Source organism: Trichosurus vulpecula, chromosome 5 (assembly GCF_011100635.1).
Source record: "Trichosurus vulpecula isolate mTriVul1 chromosome 5, mTriVul1.pri, whole genome shotgun sequence".
Classification (NCBI taxonomy): Eukaryota; Metazoa; Chordata; class Mammalia; order Diprotodontia; family Phalangeridae; genus Trichosurus; species Trichosurus vulpecula.
The window spans coordinates 59,862,197-59,876,919 of NC_050577.1; the positions used below are offsets into that span (position 1 = coordinate 59,862,197).

The window sequence follows — 14,723 nt, forward strand, 5'->3', positions numbered from 1 at the left end:
CAGTGCTAGAGAAAGGAGATACATAAACAAAAACAGAAAAGTCTCTAATATCAGGGGCTGTTAGTCTACTGAATCGGAAATTATGGAAATATTCCATAGCATAAACAGGTGTTGAGGTGAAATATACATTTGTAAGCAATTGGGATGTATTTATTTGCCTTTTCCATTCAAGTAGGAGAAGACAGATATGCAATGCTATACTTCAGAATTTTCAGTAATAATTGATTAATTAATGGTGATTTCCAATTCTGGGGCTGACCTGTCCTTATAGTTTCAATTTCAACTTATAGAAAATATAGATAATTATGTTGCACTATTTAAGAGGCCTAATGAGTTAATAAATGCAGAACATTCTGTATACATTTTGAATATACATTAAATAAAATTATATCAGGCCAAAATAATTACTTTGATTGGAATTTGCCTAGGACACAAAGTTAATGCTCATTCTTTCCTGATGTAAAACTTCTTTCTGAACACTTTGATCACCAACAATGATATTTATCCTTTTTCACATTAAAATTATTTAGATAGAGATGAACTTCCTTTGTTCAATATCTATTGACTTATCTACCATGAAATCAGAAAAAACTTAGAAAAATGGATCAAATGCCTGTTAGGCATCACTTTAGCCCCATCCTAAGTATTTCAGGATCTTTTCCCCTATCATTTAAACATTTAGTAGTGTTCCTTAGGAAATAAGAGAAGCCAGTTCTTTTTCTAGAAGGGGGAGAAAATATTTTTTTTCCTTTTTTGATCATCAATATAAAAGTGGTTGATAAATTCAATTTCTGTTAAGAGTATCTAATTATTGAGAAAACTTGTCTACAACCACCATTCCAGAGGATTCATGATTAAAAAGGCTACCCTCATCTTGAAAGACAGGTGATAGGTTCAGAATACAGATTGAGACATGAACATGCACACATTTGGATATGGCCAATGTGAGAGTTTAATTGTCTATACATTTTTGTTACATGAATTTCTCCTTTGTTTTTTAATGGGAGAGGGCATAGGAGAGGACTGTTAAAATGTGTTGAGAGAGAGAAAAGGCAAATGTTGGTTTGTTTGAAAAATAAAATATAATTCAAAAATGAGTTTGTTTTTATGCGCATGTTTGACCTCAAAGTCTTTTTTTTTAATTTTATCCCCCTATGTCTTCAGCGTATGGATATCAGCATCTATTGATTTGGAAATCAAATTGTCTTCCATGAGGATCTTGAGTAATAGAAGACCTTAAAGAATCATAAAGTATTAAAGATCATTTAGGTTATGACTTGCATAAAGACACACAGCTATCTCATACTAAATAAAGCCTAGACTCAAATCTAGGCCTTTCGATTTTAAATTTAGGAAACTTCCATTACATTCTTATTGGCCTTTTCCTACATATAATAAATTACTACTTCTGAGAGTAGAGTAGATGATATATACATATATATATATATATATATATATATATATATATAGTGTGTGTGTGTGTGTGTGTGTGTGTGTGTGTGTGTGTGTAGAAGGGAGATTGCTTTGAATCATCATCTATTCAGTGAAACAAAATGGGGGAGAAGGTCCTGGGGAACTGAAGGATAATATGTTGGTTTTTTGGTTTGGTTTGGTTTGGTTTTTGTCCTGAGTCGTGATTTTATTGGTATTGGAAACTTTGAGAGATGAAATTCTCTTTACCTATGCATATTTGCAACTATTAGGCAACTTAACCATTTGAGAGTTATTTGAGGTACTAAGAGGCCAATTTGTGACAAAGGAAGGGCTTGAACTTGGGTCAACAGGACTCCAAAGCCAGTTCTGTACTCACTGTATCTAATGTTTATATCATGTTGTTTATTTCAAAGAGATAGTAGGTGACTAAATGTCATTGTAAATCTCTTTAAAACAAATTAATTGAAGATCCCTCCATGACATTTAGATTATCTGTACTTACTTTTTATATTTTGTTGTTGTTTTCCTCCCAGCGGCGTCCCAGCAGATGGCCAGCAATGAAGTTTCGAAGAGGCTCTGGACACCCTGCATATGCTGAAGTTGAACCTGTTGGTGAAAAAGAAGGTTTTATTGTATCAGAGCAGTGTTAAAATTTCTGGGACAGAACACCAGTACTGGCTTACAGGTGTAAGACTTTAACTTTGCCTATATCTTTAAAAAAAAATTTAAAAACAAAGAAAAAAATAAAGGCGCCCTAAGCTGCTGTAGCCTGAACAAGGGACAATTTCCGGATCAGCCTTGCCCAAGAAAGCTGGGGAAGGAAATTTGCAAAAACACCAGATTACGCTGTGCAGTAGTTTTCTTTAATGAAATGACATACAGTTCACTTAGAACATCTCCAGCGGACTGGTCAGAACGCTGATATGACTGCCCATGCTGTTGGCTTAGGTGTTGGGTTGCATAAGAATCAAGGGAAGAAATAAAGCTTTAAGTTCACAAGGGTTCTATCCCTTTTGGTTCATATGTTTTCTGGGGTCTCAAAGGTAATAGGTTTTGCAAATTGAGAATGTTTTTAAAGGAAAAGACAGTAAGTATTTTAAGGTGGTAGAACAAAACCAGTTCATGCAGGCAAAAGAGTGATTACGTGTAAAACAAGCAATTTCCAGTCTTCAAAAATGAGAAATACTAGTAGCATTTTGGTTTCAGGATCCATTCTCACCTGTTTAAACAAGTTCATTACTCTAAGTGTGGGCCATTTTCTCAAGAGGAAGGCTAAACTGTGTCTCCCACTTCTTTAGGAGACATATCCTCTCCATCTATAGGTTATAGAGACACCACAAGTTTTAGGTGAACTTTGGCAAAGAAGCTCCCAAAGGCCACTTTGGAGAGGCATATCTTCTGTTTCAGGATGTCAAATTTGGATTTTTTTTTTGAGAAGTATTGCCTGCATGGTCTTCCTATGGAGTGAAATGAAAGTATAAGATGGTCTTAGCTAATAGAAGTAAAAGGAAACAGGAAGAGTTTCTCAGGCATTTTGTGAAGCAAAACTATTGAGGGATATCAAACACACAGGTGTGGGTTTGGGTTTGTTTTTTATTTTTATTTTTGCCAGGTCAATATTAATGGCCTGTTTCATTGTTGATTCTTGCCTAAGAAGCCATTCAATTTCCAGCACATATCCCCAGTGATTTAAAAAAAAAAAAGGAAAATGTTTCAGAACCCTGCTGATTCATACAGTAATTTTGTTTAAAGCACATAGTAGTTGCATAAATATAAATATATATATATAAATATATTTTTGTTTATAGCTAACACAAGGCAGGCTCTTGTGACTGTTAAGACTGCATTTTGTCATCTGGACAAAGAAAATGGATTGCATTACTGCATATTTCCATTGAGTTGTAAAATAATCCTTAATATTAGAATATTTTTATGTCCCATTGGGAAAGTGGTTCATTCTATTGCAGTGCCATATGTTTTCCTGCCTACATGAGCCACTTTTCCACTCACATCAACCCTTTCCTTCCCAGATTAGGTTAAGAAGACATTAAAAGCTCCTTAAATGAGGCCACCAGTTAGGCTGGCCTGGTTGGATTAACCACAATCCAGATTGTGAACATCCCTACTGGAAAAGGAATTTTAAACATTCTTTGAGAAGGAAAAGGGTTAATATACACTGAACTTCTAAAGTTGAAATTCAAATACTGTGTGTATAATTCCATTGCCATCTTGACTTATGAACCCTTTACATTCTGTACAAAGTGATTCCTGTTAAGGTACGGTGTTCAACATTTGCAGGTTCAGGTCTCAAGTAGCACGCATATATATAGTAAGTAGCACCTTACTAACATTTTAGAATGTATAGACAGCGTCTAAATCCAATGACTTCAATCCACTAATAAATCATGATTCTCCTTAATAACTGTCTTCATGAAGTAAACCAGTACTGTTTTTTTGTATAGCACAGTTTGCTTTTTTTTAAGTCATCCAACATGGCATTTAACCTTTCTTCATGTTACATAACAGTCCTCTTAAAGAATTGAGAAGCAAGTTAAAATGAAGGTTAAGATGACCATCTTACAGCCATATGCCTTCTCGTTTTGTATGAACTGTTCCAACACATGCCTTGTGGGGTAGATTTAGTTATGTAGCAATAACCAAATGACTTGCCAATTCAAGTGGTGCAACTGGTACTCTAAGAATATTTAATGGTCATGTAGACAACCTCCTTCTGAGATGAGATGCTCTGCTCTGGTTGCTTTTTACAATAAATTTGTCTTCCAATAGCAGTAATTAAATAATTCTGTTAAGCCTATATGTCAGTATGATTTCCTGTATGTTAATGGAGGAATGAGAAGATATTCCAAAGCCCATCATAGCTTATCATCCTTTGTATGCATTGTAAGGATTGATAATCCTGTGAAAATTTTTCACAACTATAATCTGAATTATTCAATTCGCCTAAATATGAAACATTCAAGACAACCTTAGAGTAGAAACACATCAGGATTTGGAGGGGGCTGTCAGAAAGAAGTCCTCCCAGGTCACATTGAAGATTTATTATAATTTGATAGAAGGATGGCAACATTAACTGACATCTTTTTTCTTTCATGCTTTCTATTTCTATTTGTTTCTTTTTATTCTATACCCCTGTTCTGTGCTTGGATTCTCCTACACAACCAAAGGAAAATGGTGTTTTGGTGTATAAAATGGAAATTGGACTTCCTATATAGAGAGCGTGACTGTGTTAATAATATGCATTAATAAATTGATATGTATTGTGTGGCACACATACCTAATAGCCATAGAAATTATAGCAAAATAAAACAAGAGAGAAAAACACCAGTAGAGAAAATGAAGTTGAAATGTTACTTGATTATACTGTGCTACTGTAGTATATAGTGAGAGTTGATGCTGTGGATCTCAAATATGACTAAGGGCTAAGAAGCCTGGCATTACTAATTTGACTGTTGACATCAGGACTTCTCAAGTGGATGTTAAGCAATTTTGACTGGCCTGCTGTAAAGCCATAAGCTAATTATCTAACTCCTTTGGCCCTGCTTCCTCATAAGGAAGATGGAGAACATGACATTGCCTTGATTATTACAATTGTCATCATACACATTAGAAAAGATAAATGTGGGAAACTTCACCAAAGTCAGTTACTAAGATGGAAAAACACTGATAAGTTAGTACCTATAGAAATGTTTCTCAACCCCTTTTCCATTTGACCAAAATGAATTATTACAATTTAAGCCTTGGAAATATTTCCTTTGAACAGGAGTCAAACAGGATTGACTTACATATACAACACGCAATGCTTTCTTCCTGATGGATATTAACTTAATTGGATAATCTTTACAGAATGTTGACCTATACGTACTGTACTAGCTCTATAAAATCTTAGATTTTCTCATTTATTATCTAATCCAACTCCCTTATTTTATAACTGAGGCAGAAATGGCCCAGAAAAGGAAAATGTTCTGCCATAATTAGCTATGGCCAGGCCTAGGGCCTAGAAGCCAGTCCATCTGAACCCCAGTTCCCTGTAATTTTCATTAGATTTTGCCATCTACCAATTCTGAAGGACCTGAGCTTAAACCAATGGTTTTATTGAGTAGACAGTTCATCTCAAGTCTACAGTATTTACTTCATTGTATTCTCTATTGTATCATGCAGCAACTCTCTTGCCACATTACTCTTTGATAGTTTTACAAATGAGTCTATATTTTAATTAGTCTACTTGACAAAATAATCAGGTATTTGTTAATGTAGTTTCTTAGTTTTTTTTTGACTGCTTCATCTTTGCAAATGACTTAAACTTCTTTCGGAAGTGGTGATAATCTGTCTTGATGTTAGGCCCTTTATCTACTCCCCAGTGTTAACCATCAGTAGCTTAATGAGATCAAGTTTGGGGTTTTTTCAATGACAATTCTTCTTCACTTTGACCTCTGTCCCATCCGTACATATATCTTGGACAAATATTGCAATTGGACAATGAACTATTCCCACAAATTAAAAGAAGTAGGATAATTAGTCGCATTGCATTTGGGAAATTCTGAGGTGTTTTTAATTTGACACAAAAATTCCTCTTTTTAGCATTGATATTCTTATGGCTGTGATATATACCTATGAATCACAAAATGCTTCAGTCCCTGAAGGATTCTTATTTATGGAGTCACCCAATGGGCAACAGTAGAATTTATAATGGGTTTTGATAGACTGCAATATATCACTAATGGAAAATTCCATGGGAGTGGGCATAAAAGATAACAACAGAAATATGTATGCCCAGAAAGAAGGTGAGTCAGTCAAATGTGGTGGAAGGAAAATAGTTGGAAAATCCAAATGCTTCAATGGTATCTCTGACACATGAGGTCTATTAAAATGACCTTCAATATTTTGGGTTGACCCCTATGCAAAAATGTATGGCAGGATGTGGACAGGAGCTACGAAGGATGAAAATGTATATGAGTCAATTGCAATCAAAAACTTTGGAGAAATACCCAACAGATTTATCTAACTATCTAAGGAGTCTCTTAAAGGGGTAACAGACAGCCTCCTTACCTAGAGTATGTGAGCATTTAGAGATTTTAGTATTGAAAATAGTACTATATGGTGATATAATTTGCTATGGAACATATTTCTTTGTACATCTCTGTTTTATTTAGACAACTAAGAATAGTCTTTGAGGAAAATAATCCAAGTTATCCAGAGAAGATCTTGAAAATTACTTGATTGGGCTTTTCATTCAGAAAAATCCAGTCTTAAACACTGTGATAAGCTTCTTTTGGTAAAGAGACACACTTCTATAGTAGTAAGAGCGGTGACTAGGGAGTTAAGACTTGGTTTCTAGGCCTTGCTTGGTCACTGACTAAATGTGTGATCCTAGGCATTACTTAGTCCTTGGAGCCTTAGTTTCCTCATCTGTATAATGGGGACCATAAAATCTGCCTACCTCAGTAGTTTGTGATGCAGGGGAAAGAGCATTGGGTCTGGAGTTAGAGGGCCAAGGTTCAGAATGTGCTTCTGCTGCCTACTACCTACATAAACTTTGGCAAATTGTATAACCTAACCAGGCTTCACTTTCCTTATCGGTTGATTGGACTAGCTGCCCCCAAGGTCCCTTCCAACCCTAGTCTTAAAATCCTAGAGCTGTTATGAATATCCAATTGGATAAGGCATGTGAAAAACGTCCTGTTAATGGCAAAGTATAGTACACATATAAGGAGATGGCAATCTTCTTATTCTCATTACAAAGACTATTCTCCTCCAACTTAATTCCATTTCTAATTGTAATTAGTGGCAACCAAGTGATTTTAAGCTATCACTCGTGTACTTGGTCCCTTGTTGGGTTCTTCTTTTCAATGATTTGGATTATAATATTAACTTATTGCCTCTTGGTATCCCCATGATGCCCAGTTTATTAAATGTTTTGTTCATCTGTGCCTGAACAGAATTCTAAAAATGTAGGCAGCTCTGTACAAATAGTCTATTGCTTTCCTTGTTTCTAATCACAATCCTTTGCCAGGGCTTTGAACCATATGCAACTTTTGATCATAAGTAATCTTCTTTGCCCAAATGTTGAACAAATTAGATTGCTGTCATATAGAACATACAATTCAAATTTTCTATCCCATTCAAGGCAACTTATCTGCAGCATCTGATTAGAGAATTTTTATGAAAAATAAAATGTCATAGATTGGCTGTGTCATTTCATCTTTACTGCCAGTGATAGAATAGCATTTCCTAGGCAAATTTAAGTAGTTACTTGTAGCATCATGAGATATGGAACTGGCAGAAACTTTCAAGAATGCTTAATCCAACCACCTTATGTTGAAGATAAGGAGACTGAGATCACAGAGTGAAGATTTGAATCTGAGTCTTTTTCCCTTAATTCCACCGGCCTTTTTCCACTCCATCACTTATTTTCCTTTTTATTTGTGATATCATTTCACAGTTGCTCGAGGAATTATGAGACTGCAGTTTATTTGAATCTTGCTCTTCTGAGAGAACATTGTTTTACTTTTTTTCCACCAGTGTTTCTCTCATGGCTTCTCAAATTTTATTAGCTTTAGGGTTCTTAAAAAAATTCCAGAAGCAAAGCAGTTTTGGTAGTTTTTAGGAATGTGAATTATACTCTGAAGATCAATAAAAGAACTCAAAGCTAAAGAATCAAACTTTTAGGTTCACAGGTCCTCTTTCCCTTTTTTTCAGCTGTATTTTTAATCCATTCCCTTCATTAGTGCAGTGTTTGTTATTGGTGTTCAAGGTACTGTGTCAGCCAATTGGTTACAATGTTCATTTTGCAAAATTGTAAAAGCTCTTTCAGCAAGCAAGATCCTACACGTCCTTTTCTTCCAGCTTTAGATGGAATGTCCTTATGGCTTTTACTATTGCCTTTTAAGAAAGGTAGGGAAATTTTCCTTTAGAGGGAGTTTTTAGTGGTTGATTAACTTTGCTAAGTTGGAGGATGAAGTAGAAGAAGCCATATAGGCAGTCTATGTTGCTGATGTAATGGTTGCCCTAGACATAAACATTTCTCATCATATAGATTTGCTCTCTTTGACAGAGACCGTGTTTTCATGTATCCTTCCACATGGGCATTTGTATACTATGCCCATTGAAGATCTAGTCACTATCCATCATCATCGTCTGATCCACTTGGTCCTCTGACCTTGTAACCTCATGAAATTTGGAATAGCCTTGCTGTCTCAACTTTGGCTTTATTCAGCAGTGGAACAAAGGCAAAAAAAAACTACTTCAGACATCTCCCTTAAAATATTCCTTTATAGTTCTTCCTCTTATTTCATGGAAGAATTGCCCTGGGTTAATTATTCTGCAGATAGATAGTCAGAGTAGGTGGAGATGACTGTGGTTTAATTTTCCAGAAGTGTTTGCCCCTTTGAGCAAGAACACTGACCTTTATGATTATTATTATGAATGCTTAAGACAGTGTGTGTTGTGTCATTCACATTGTCTTATATCAATGTTTTTTTTTCCCTGATCCATCCCACAACCCTCTCTATTCTGACTATCATTAAGTATGATGATTATTAAGTAAAATGGGAATGAAAGAGAATCTGTTAAATATGCCAGAGTGGGCTTTTGGAAAACTTCTGAGCTGCAACAAAAAAAAATCAAGTTGAGAAGGAACAAATAACTATGTACATGTGATTGTGACATCATATCCAGCTCTACGTGGACACATTTAGTCTTTTAGTCCTTTAGCCTCACTCCCCCCAAAAAAATAATTACCTGAGTCTTATTTAGGGACTTCACCTTTTGTCCAACAAATCTAGATTTACTGATCAGAAAACGGTTTTAAAAATCAGTGGAGTAATGCATAAAAAAACTCTGACATAAAGAATGATGATATTCAATTTGATTTGCATAAAATTACCTCAGTGATCCCCACCATTCCTTTGCAGCAGCGATTTTTTTTTAAAAAAATGGTGCCCTCCCCTTAGTGTCTCTGTACTTATAATTAATGAATAAATCAACAAGCATTTGTTAAGTGCCTACTATGAGCTATGTACTGTGCAAAATGTTGGGAAAGCAACCCAATGATTTTCCACTACCTAAGTGTAGACAAAGAATCATGCAGCACTATTGATAACAGTATTTTACATTTCTATAGCATCTGATGGTTTGCAAAGTCCTTTACAAATCTCTTTGGATCCTCACAGCAATCCTATGAAGTAGGTACCACTAGTATTCTCATGTTCCTGATGAGGAAATGACCCAAAACAAAAGAAATAAACAAAAAAAGACCTAGCAGTCAGTTTCTTAGAATTCAAACTCTAGTCTTCCTGACTCAAAGTCCATCACTTTATCCTTTTTGTCTCCTTACTCTTAACTGTAGTAAGATTTCAGGTAAATTATTATCTCCTATCCAGTCCCTTAACTTCCATTACAAACACTGCATCATTGCCCTTTCTACTTGTGGGAAGGGGAATGGAAGTAAGGAACAGGGTGTTAATAATAATGAACAAAGCTCCTGAAGCCCTGGGTATCAGTTTCTCCCACTTCAGCACGATAAGCACATGTACAGCTGGGGCCACATCAAAGTCTGGACAATTAGGAGAAGCTGATAGACAGACAGTGCATGCTAGAGGATATCAACCTATCCGTGTGTCCACAAAATAAGAGAATAGCTGGAGGGGTGTGGAATTTGGCATAACACTCATCTCTGCCTGCAGCATGGCACCTATACAGATGATGTGCCCCATCTGCCAGACTATGTAATTAGGGTAGTTTGGACCTGAGGTCTAACCAAGAATAAATTCCCTCCCTGCCATTGCCTTTATCATTTAATAAGAACAGATATGGTTTTTTTCTTCTTCATTTCACGTCACAGGAGAGTGTAAACCAGAAATAATTCTCCTGAAGGAAGAGATACTGGGAATCTGGTGCAACTCTGGGGAGGGCCTACCTTTTATAGGCCTTCACTTGCTTCAGAAATGTCTTTGTTGAGACCTTATAGAACAGTGCAGCAATCTTTACATAGAGAATCATAAGGGGGGGAAGAAAGCCCAGATTAGTATATTTATAGCTCACAATCAAGTCGTCTCAGGTGCCCTCATTTTGACAGCACTGAAAATGATATTAGGTGAAATAAGGTCTTCCTTGCTAAAAGGCATTCTATTCATTTAAGGGATATAATGAAATCTCCTCAAACAAAGTCATTTTGTGATGCTGGAACATAGCACACGTGGCCTGCTTGGAGAGAGAAGCATTTTCACTGGCTTTTAAGAAAAAAAATCTCCATCACTTGTCTGAAATAGGGAAGGGGGGCACTTGGCTAGCACCTTGGAAAACTACTCTTTTCAAGGCAAAAGGAAGGGAGAAAAAGGACAGGCTTTCTGGTATGCCAATTGGGATCATGGGAATATTTACTGCCAGGAATTTACGACTTTTTGTGGTAATTCTGCCTGTAGGCATTTGAAGCATTATAGTGTAAAGGGAGAAAAACTCCAACACTCCAAAGGCTGCCTGTCCTTGCCTGTCCCAGTAGAGAATATTCCTGCTGCATTTCTAAGTATAATTACTACCCTTGTCTGGATCAGAAAGTCAGTCAGTCAATTACTGTTCAATAAGTACCTACTATGTGCCAGGCACTGAAATAAAATCACTACATGGCTTCTAAAAGAGAACAGGATGTGGGGGGGAAGGAAATCTGACCACGTATAACTGAGTCAAAAGTATATCAAAATGAAGAACCTCAGAGTAGGACGGAAATGTTGAGGTTTAGGGAACCATAATGTTGAGGTTTAGGGAACTATAACGTTAAGGTTTAGGGATGCTCAAGACCTCAAAATACCAACACATAGGGTCTTGCTTGAATGAATACGACCGACTTCAGCCAAAGTAAAATAAAGTTTGTCAAAGATTTGCCATTAATAGGTACTCTTAGGGAGGCTGAGCATTTGTGACACTAATGCCAGCGGGCCATACTGAATCTAAAGTAGATTGAATCTGAGCACCTTCATGGAAGCAAGATGGATCTTATATACAGAAAGATTGTGGGAGGGATTTAGGGTGGTATGGGACTGGGGTGACTGGGGGACTGGGGTGAGGTCCGACTCCAGACTAGGAAATACCAGAAGGCTACCTGGAGATGACAGACAATGGAGAGCTGGAGTAATTGACTTGGGTATAAATATTTTAATAGGATCAAGAGTGAGAAAGGGCTGGAAAGCAATCTAGAGGTAACCAGACAATGGAGGTAGCAGATAACAGATTTGGGCATGAAAAGTCAGATCAAGTGGGAAGATTCAGGGTGGGGTTCAAGGGGATTCCCATGGTCTATATCCCAACAGTAACCTATACCCCATCAGAAACAGTTGGTCAAAGAGTTTTTCACTGTCTCAATAGGCACTGTGTCTCATCTCAAGGACCTTGTCTTTCAAGGCAACGTAGGGCTTCCCAAAACTTATTGAGAACAAAACTTACCAAAATGAACAATCTGGACTTGTACCAGTACTGTGGATATCATCCTCATTTTTCCTGCCCTGGAAATGGAAATGTTTCATTCTAGGGCTACATTCTTCAGTAACACATGTAATTTTTGATTTTGCTTTTCTTGAATTACCTGAGCCTGCAAATGTAAAACTTTGTGTCTGAATTTGCACTAATGTTTGATAGCAAAAGAGGTGTGACATACAGGAGCCCTCTGCTTAAATACAAGAATATGCAGATATTACATATTTTCTATAAACTACTCCTGATTGTTTTTAACTATAAGATTCCATGTCTCTAAGTTTGAATGTATTCCATTACGAAAAAATGATTTGCCACTTATTTTTTTCTGGGGATTTCTGTATTGTTGCAATAATTCATTATATTCTTTCCCCATACAGCTTTTTTGAAACTGACTTTCTTTGCATTTTTAATTTTGGTTCTACTTACAGTATGTTGAGAATTGTTTCTTGGTGGAAAATATATAAGAAAGCCAGTACGCTGACTGGGAGGGAGGCAGAATTCATATTCAGAGGCCTGAGAACTAGTGATGATCACATATTCTTCTTATTGTCTTTGTTGATTGCTATTTTCACAATTAATTTCATTTTTCACTTTTGGTTGACGTCAGCAAATTTGGGATTTTAGAAGGGGAGAAGGGAGCAATTTCTGTAACACTATTGTCAAGTTTGACTACATATTAAACAATAAAAGTGGTTTTGTTCTAATTTTTTAAACACCTTTAGCTATGTCTGTCAGAGCTTTTATTTAGGAATGAAACAAATGACATTCATAGGGCACTTGAAGGATTGCAAAATATCATCAAATACCATCCTATTAGATCATTACATATCATCTAATTCATTCCTTAAATCAATCCAATGAAGTAAGCATGGCAAGTTACAGCATCAGTAAACCTCAAAGTGGAAGCGACCCTGTGCATCATCAGGCAACATGGTGCCACCGTAGTATACAGAGAGCTAGGCCTGGAATAAGGAAGCCCTGAATTGAAATCCAACCTCAGATACTTACTAACTGTGGACCTTGAGCAAAACACTTCACCTGTTTGCCTCAGCTACCCAAACTGGCAATGATAACAGTATTGAGATAATATTTGAAATTTGCTTAACCTAATGCCTGGCACATCATACGTGCTATAAAAATGAATTATTATCATTATTATTAATCCAATCTCTCATTTTACAGATGAAGAAAAAGAAGGCCGGGAATGTTGAATAATTTTCCCAATGTTGTACAGGTAGCAAACATCAGAAGTGGATTTTCCATGCAGGTCACCTGGCTCTAAAGCCAGTGCTCATTACACCAAGTTAAACTGCTTCAACTATTCTACACCATTTTCAGATGCCAAAATGAAGGTGATAAAGGTTAAGTAACTTGCCTAGGACCATGAAGATAATCAGTGCTGAAGGGGAGATTTCAAACCAGGTCTTCCTAATCATGTTAGGCACTCTAGTCACTCCACTCTGATGTGTTTATTTAGGAGTACCCCAAATCATCTCATCATTGCTCTCCAAGGAGGTCACTAGATTTCAAAGTATTTATGTGTCTTTGGATAGTTGGTTTTTTCCTCAATCCTTCCACCTTTCAGAGAACAATGCTAATTAAATAGGAGTCACTTGCTAGCAAAACCTAGCATTAATGGACAACTGAACATGGAATGGGCAGAAGCTATAGCCAAAGAATAAGACCCAACTCTAATGCAGTGAATTGGAGGGAAATTGCTCTTAACAGATGCCCACCTTGCTTAAATTCACTTTGATAATGACTGTTTTAAATTTCAGAGCTCCAAAGAAATAATAAACTTTTTTCTATTTATTTTTATCAATTCAGCATTTTAGCGACAATGTTCTAAGGTGGTTCAAGTTATCAGGTTGTCCAAGTTTACCTGTCTCTTTCGTTATTTAACTTGGTTGAAGTAAAGGGGACAAATAACAGTTCTCTATGGCTCCTCCACTCTTCCCTCCTTTTAATGAATGATAAGGACCATGACAGTTTACCTCACGGGGTGTTTTGAAAGAATGAATATAGTATCTCTATACTGTCTAAATCCCGCAGGAAATTAGGTGTTTTAAGCTCCAATTGTTGTCCTCTTTGTAAAATCCATCACTCTCCCTCTCTCTCTCTCCCTCTCTCTCTCTCTCTCTCACACTCACACACACACACACACAAACACACACATACACACACACACACACACACACACACGCACACACACAGCCAAAAAACATGGTAATTTTGGAATGCAGAGCATGAAACTCTTTGTAACGTCAGTCATCTAGCCAAGGAAATTTATTTAGTATTCCAGGCAATCTGATTTTGATCTTTCCTCCTCACTCAATTATCTATCAGTTGTTTGCACTGTATCAATTCCACCTTGATTTTTCACAATAAAATCGCAGCTGCTATTTTTAAATGTGTGGGTTGTCTTCATATAGTGAGAGGTAAAAAACAATGAAAATTGTAACATCCTCCTCCACTCAAGACACAAAAGAGAAAAATCTTAAGTCTGAACAATTCGAAATAATAGTTGCTCAATGTCTTTTGAGCCACTGTGTTGGCAATTATCCAGAGTTGCATAGCATTTACTCTGAGTGGGAAAAGAAAACTGATAATGACCAAGCCTGCCTATTAAATTGGGAGCAAAAGCTTCATCCATGAAAGTAAAGAACATATTCTTTAAAGAGTCACATAATATGTAGCTACATGAAGCTTGTTTCCATGGGACTTTCCCTTCACTACTCTAGCATTTCACCTGAGCCCCATTTCCCCCCTAGTTATGCTAAGAACTTTTTGCCTTTTCTCTTCCT

The 14,723-nt window shown here is 36.5% G+C and overlaps 1 protein-coding gene across 1 annotated transcript in view; it reads left to right on the forward strand.

Moving 5' to 3' along the window:
- The window catches only part of PLXDC2 (plexin domain containing 2), a 518,063-nt gene extending 505,192 nt beyond the window's left edge, over window positions 1–12,871 (forward strand). Inside the window, exon 14 of the mRNA XM_036758389.1 lies at window positions 1,968–12,871. Within this exon, the coding sequence (XP_036614284.1) occupies window positions 1,968–2,084 (117 nt within the window). The 3' untranslated portion in view covers window positions 2,085–12,871. The remainder of the gene's footprint in view (window positions 1–1,967) is intronic.
- The last annotated feature ends 1,852 nt before the right edge of the window (window positions 12,872–14,723 follow it).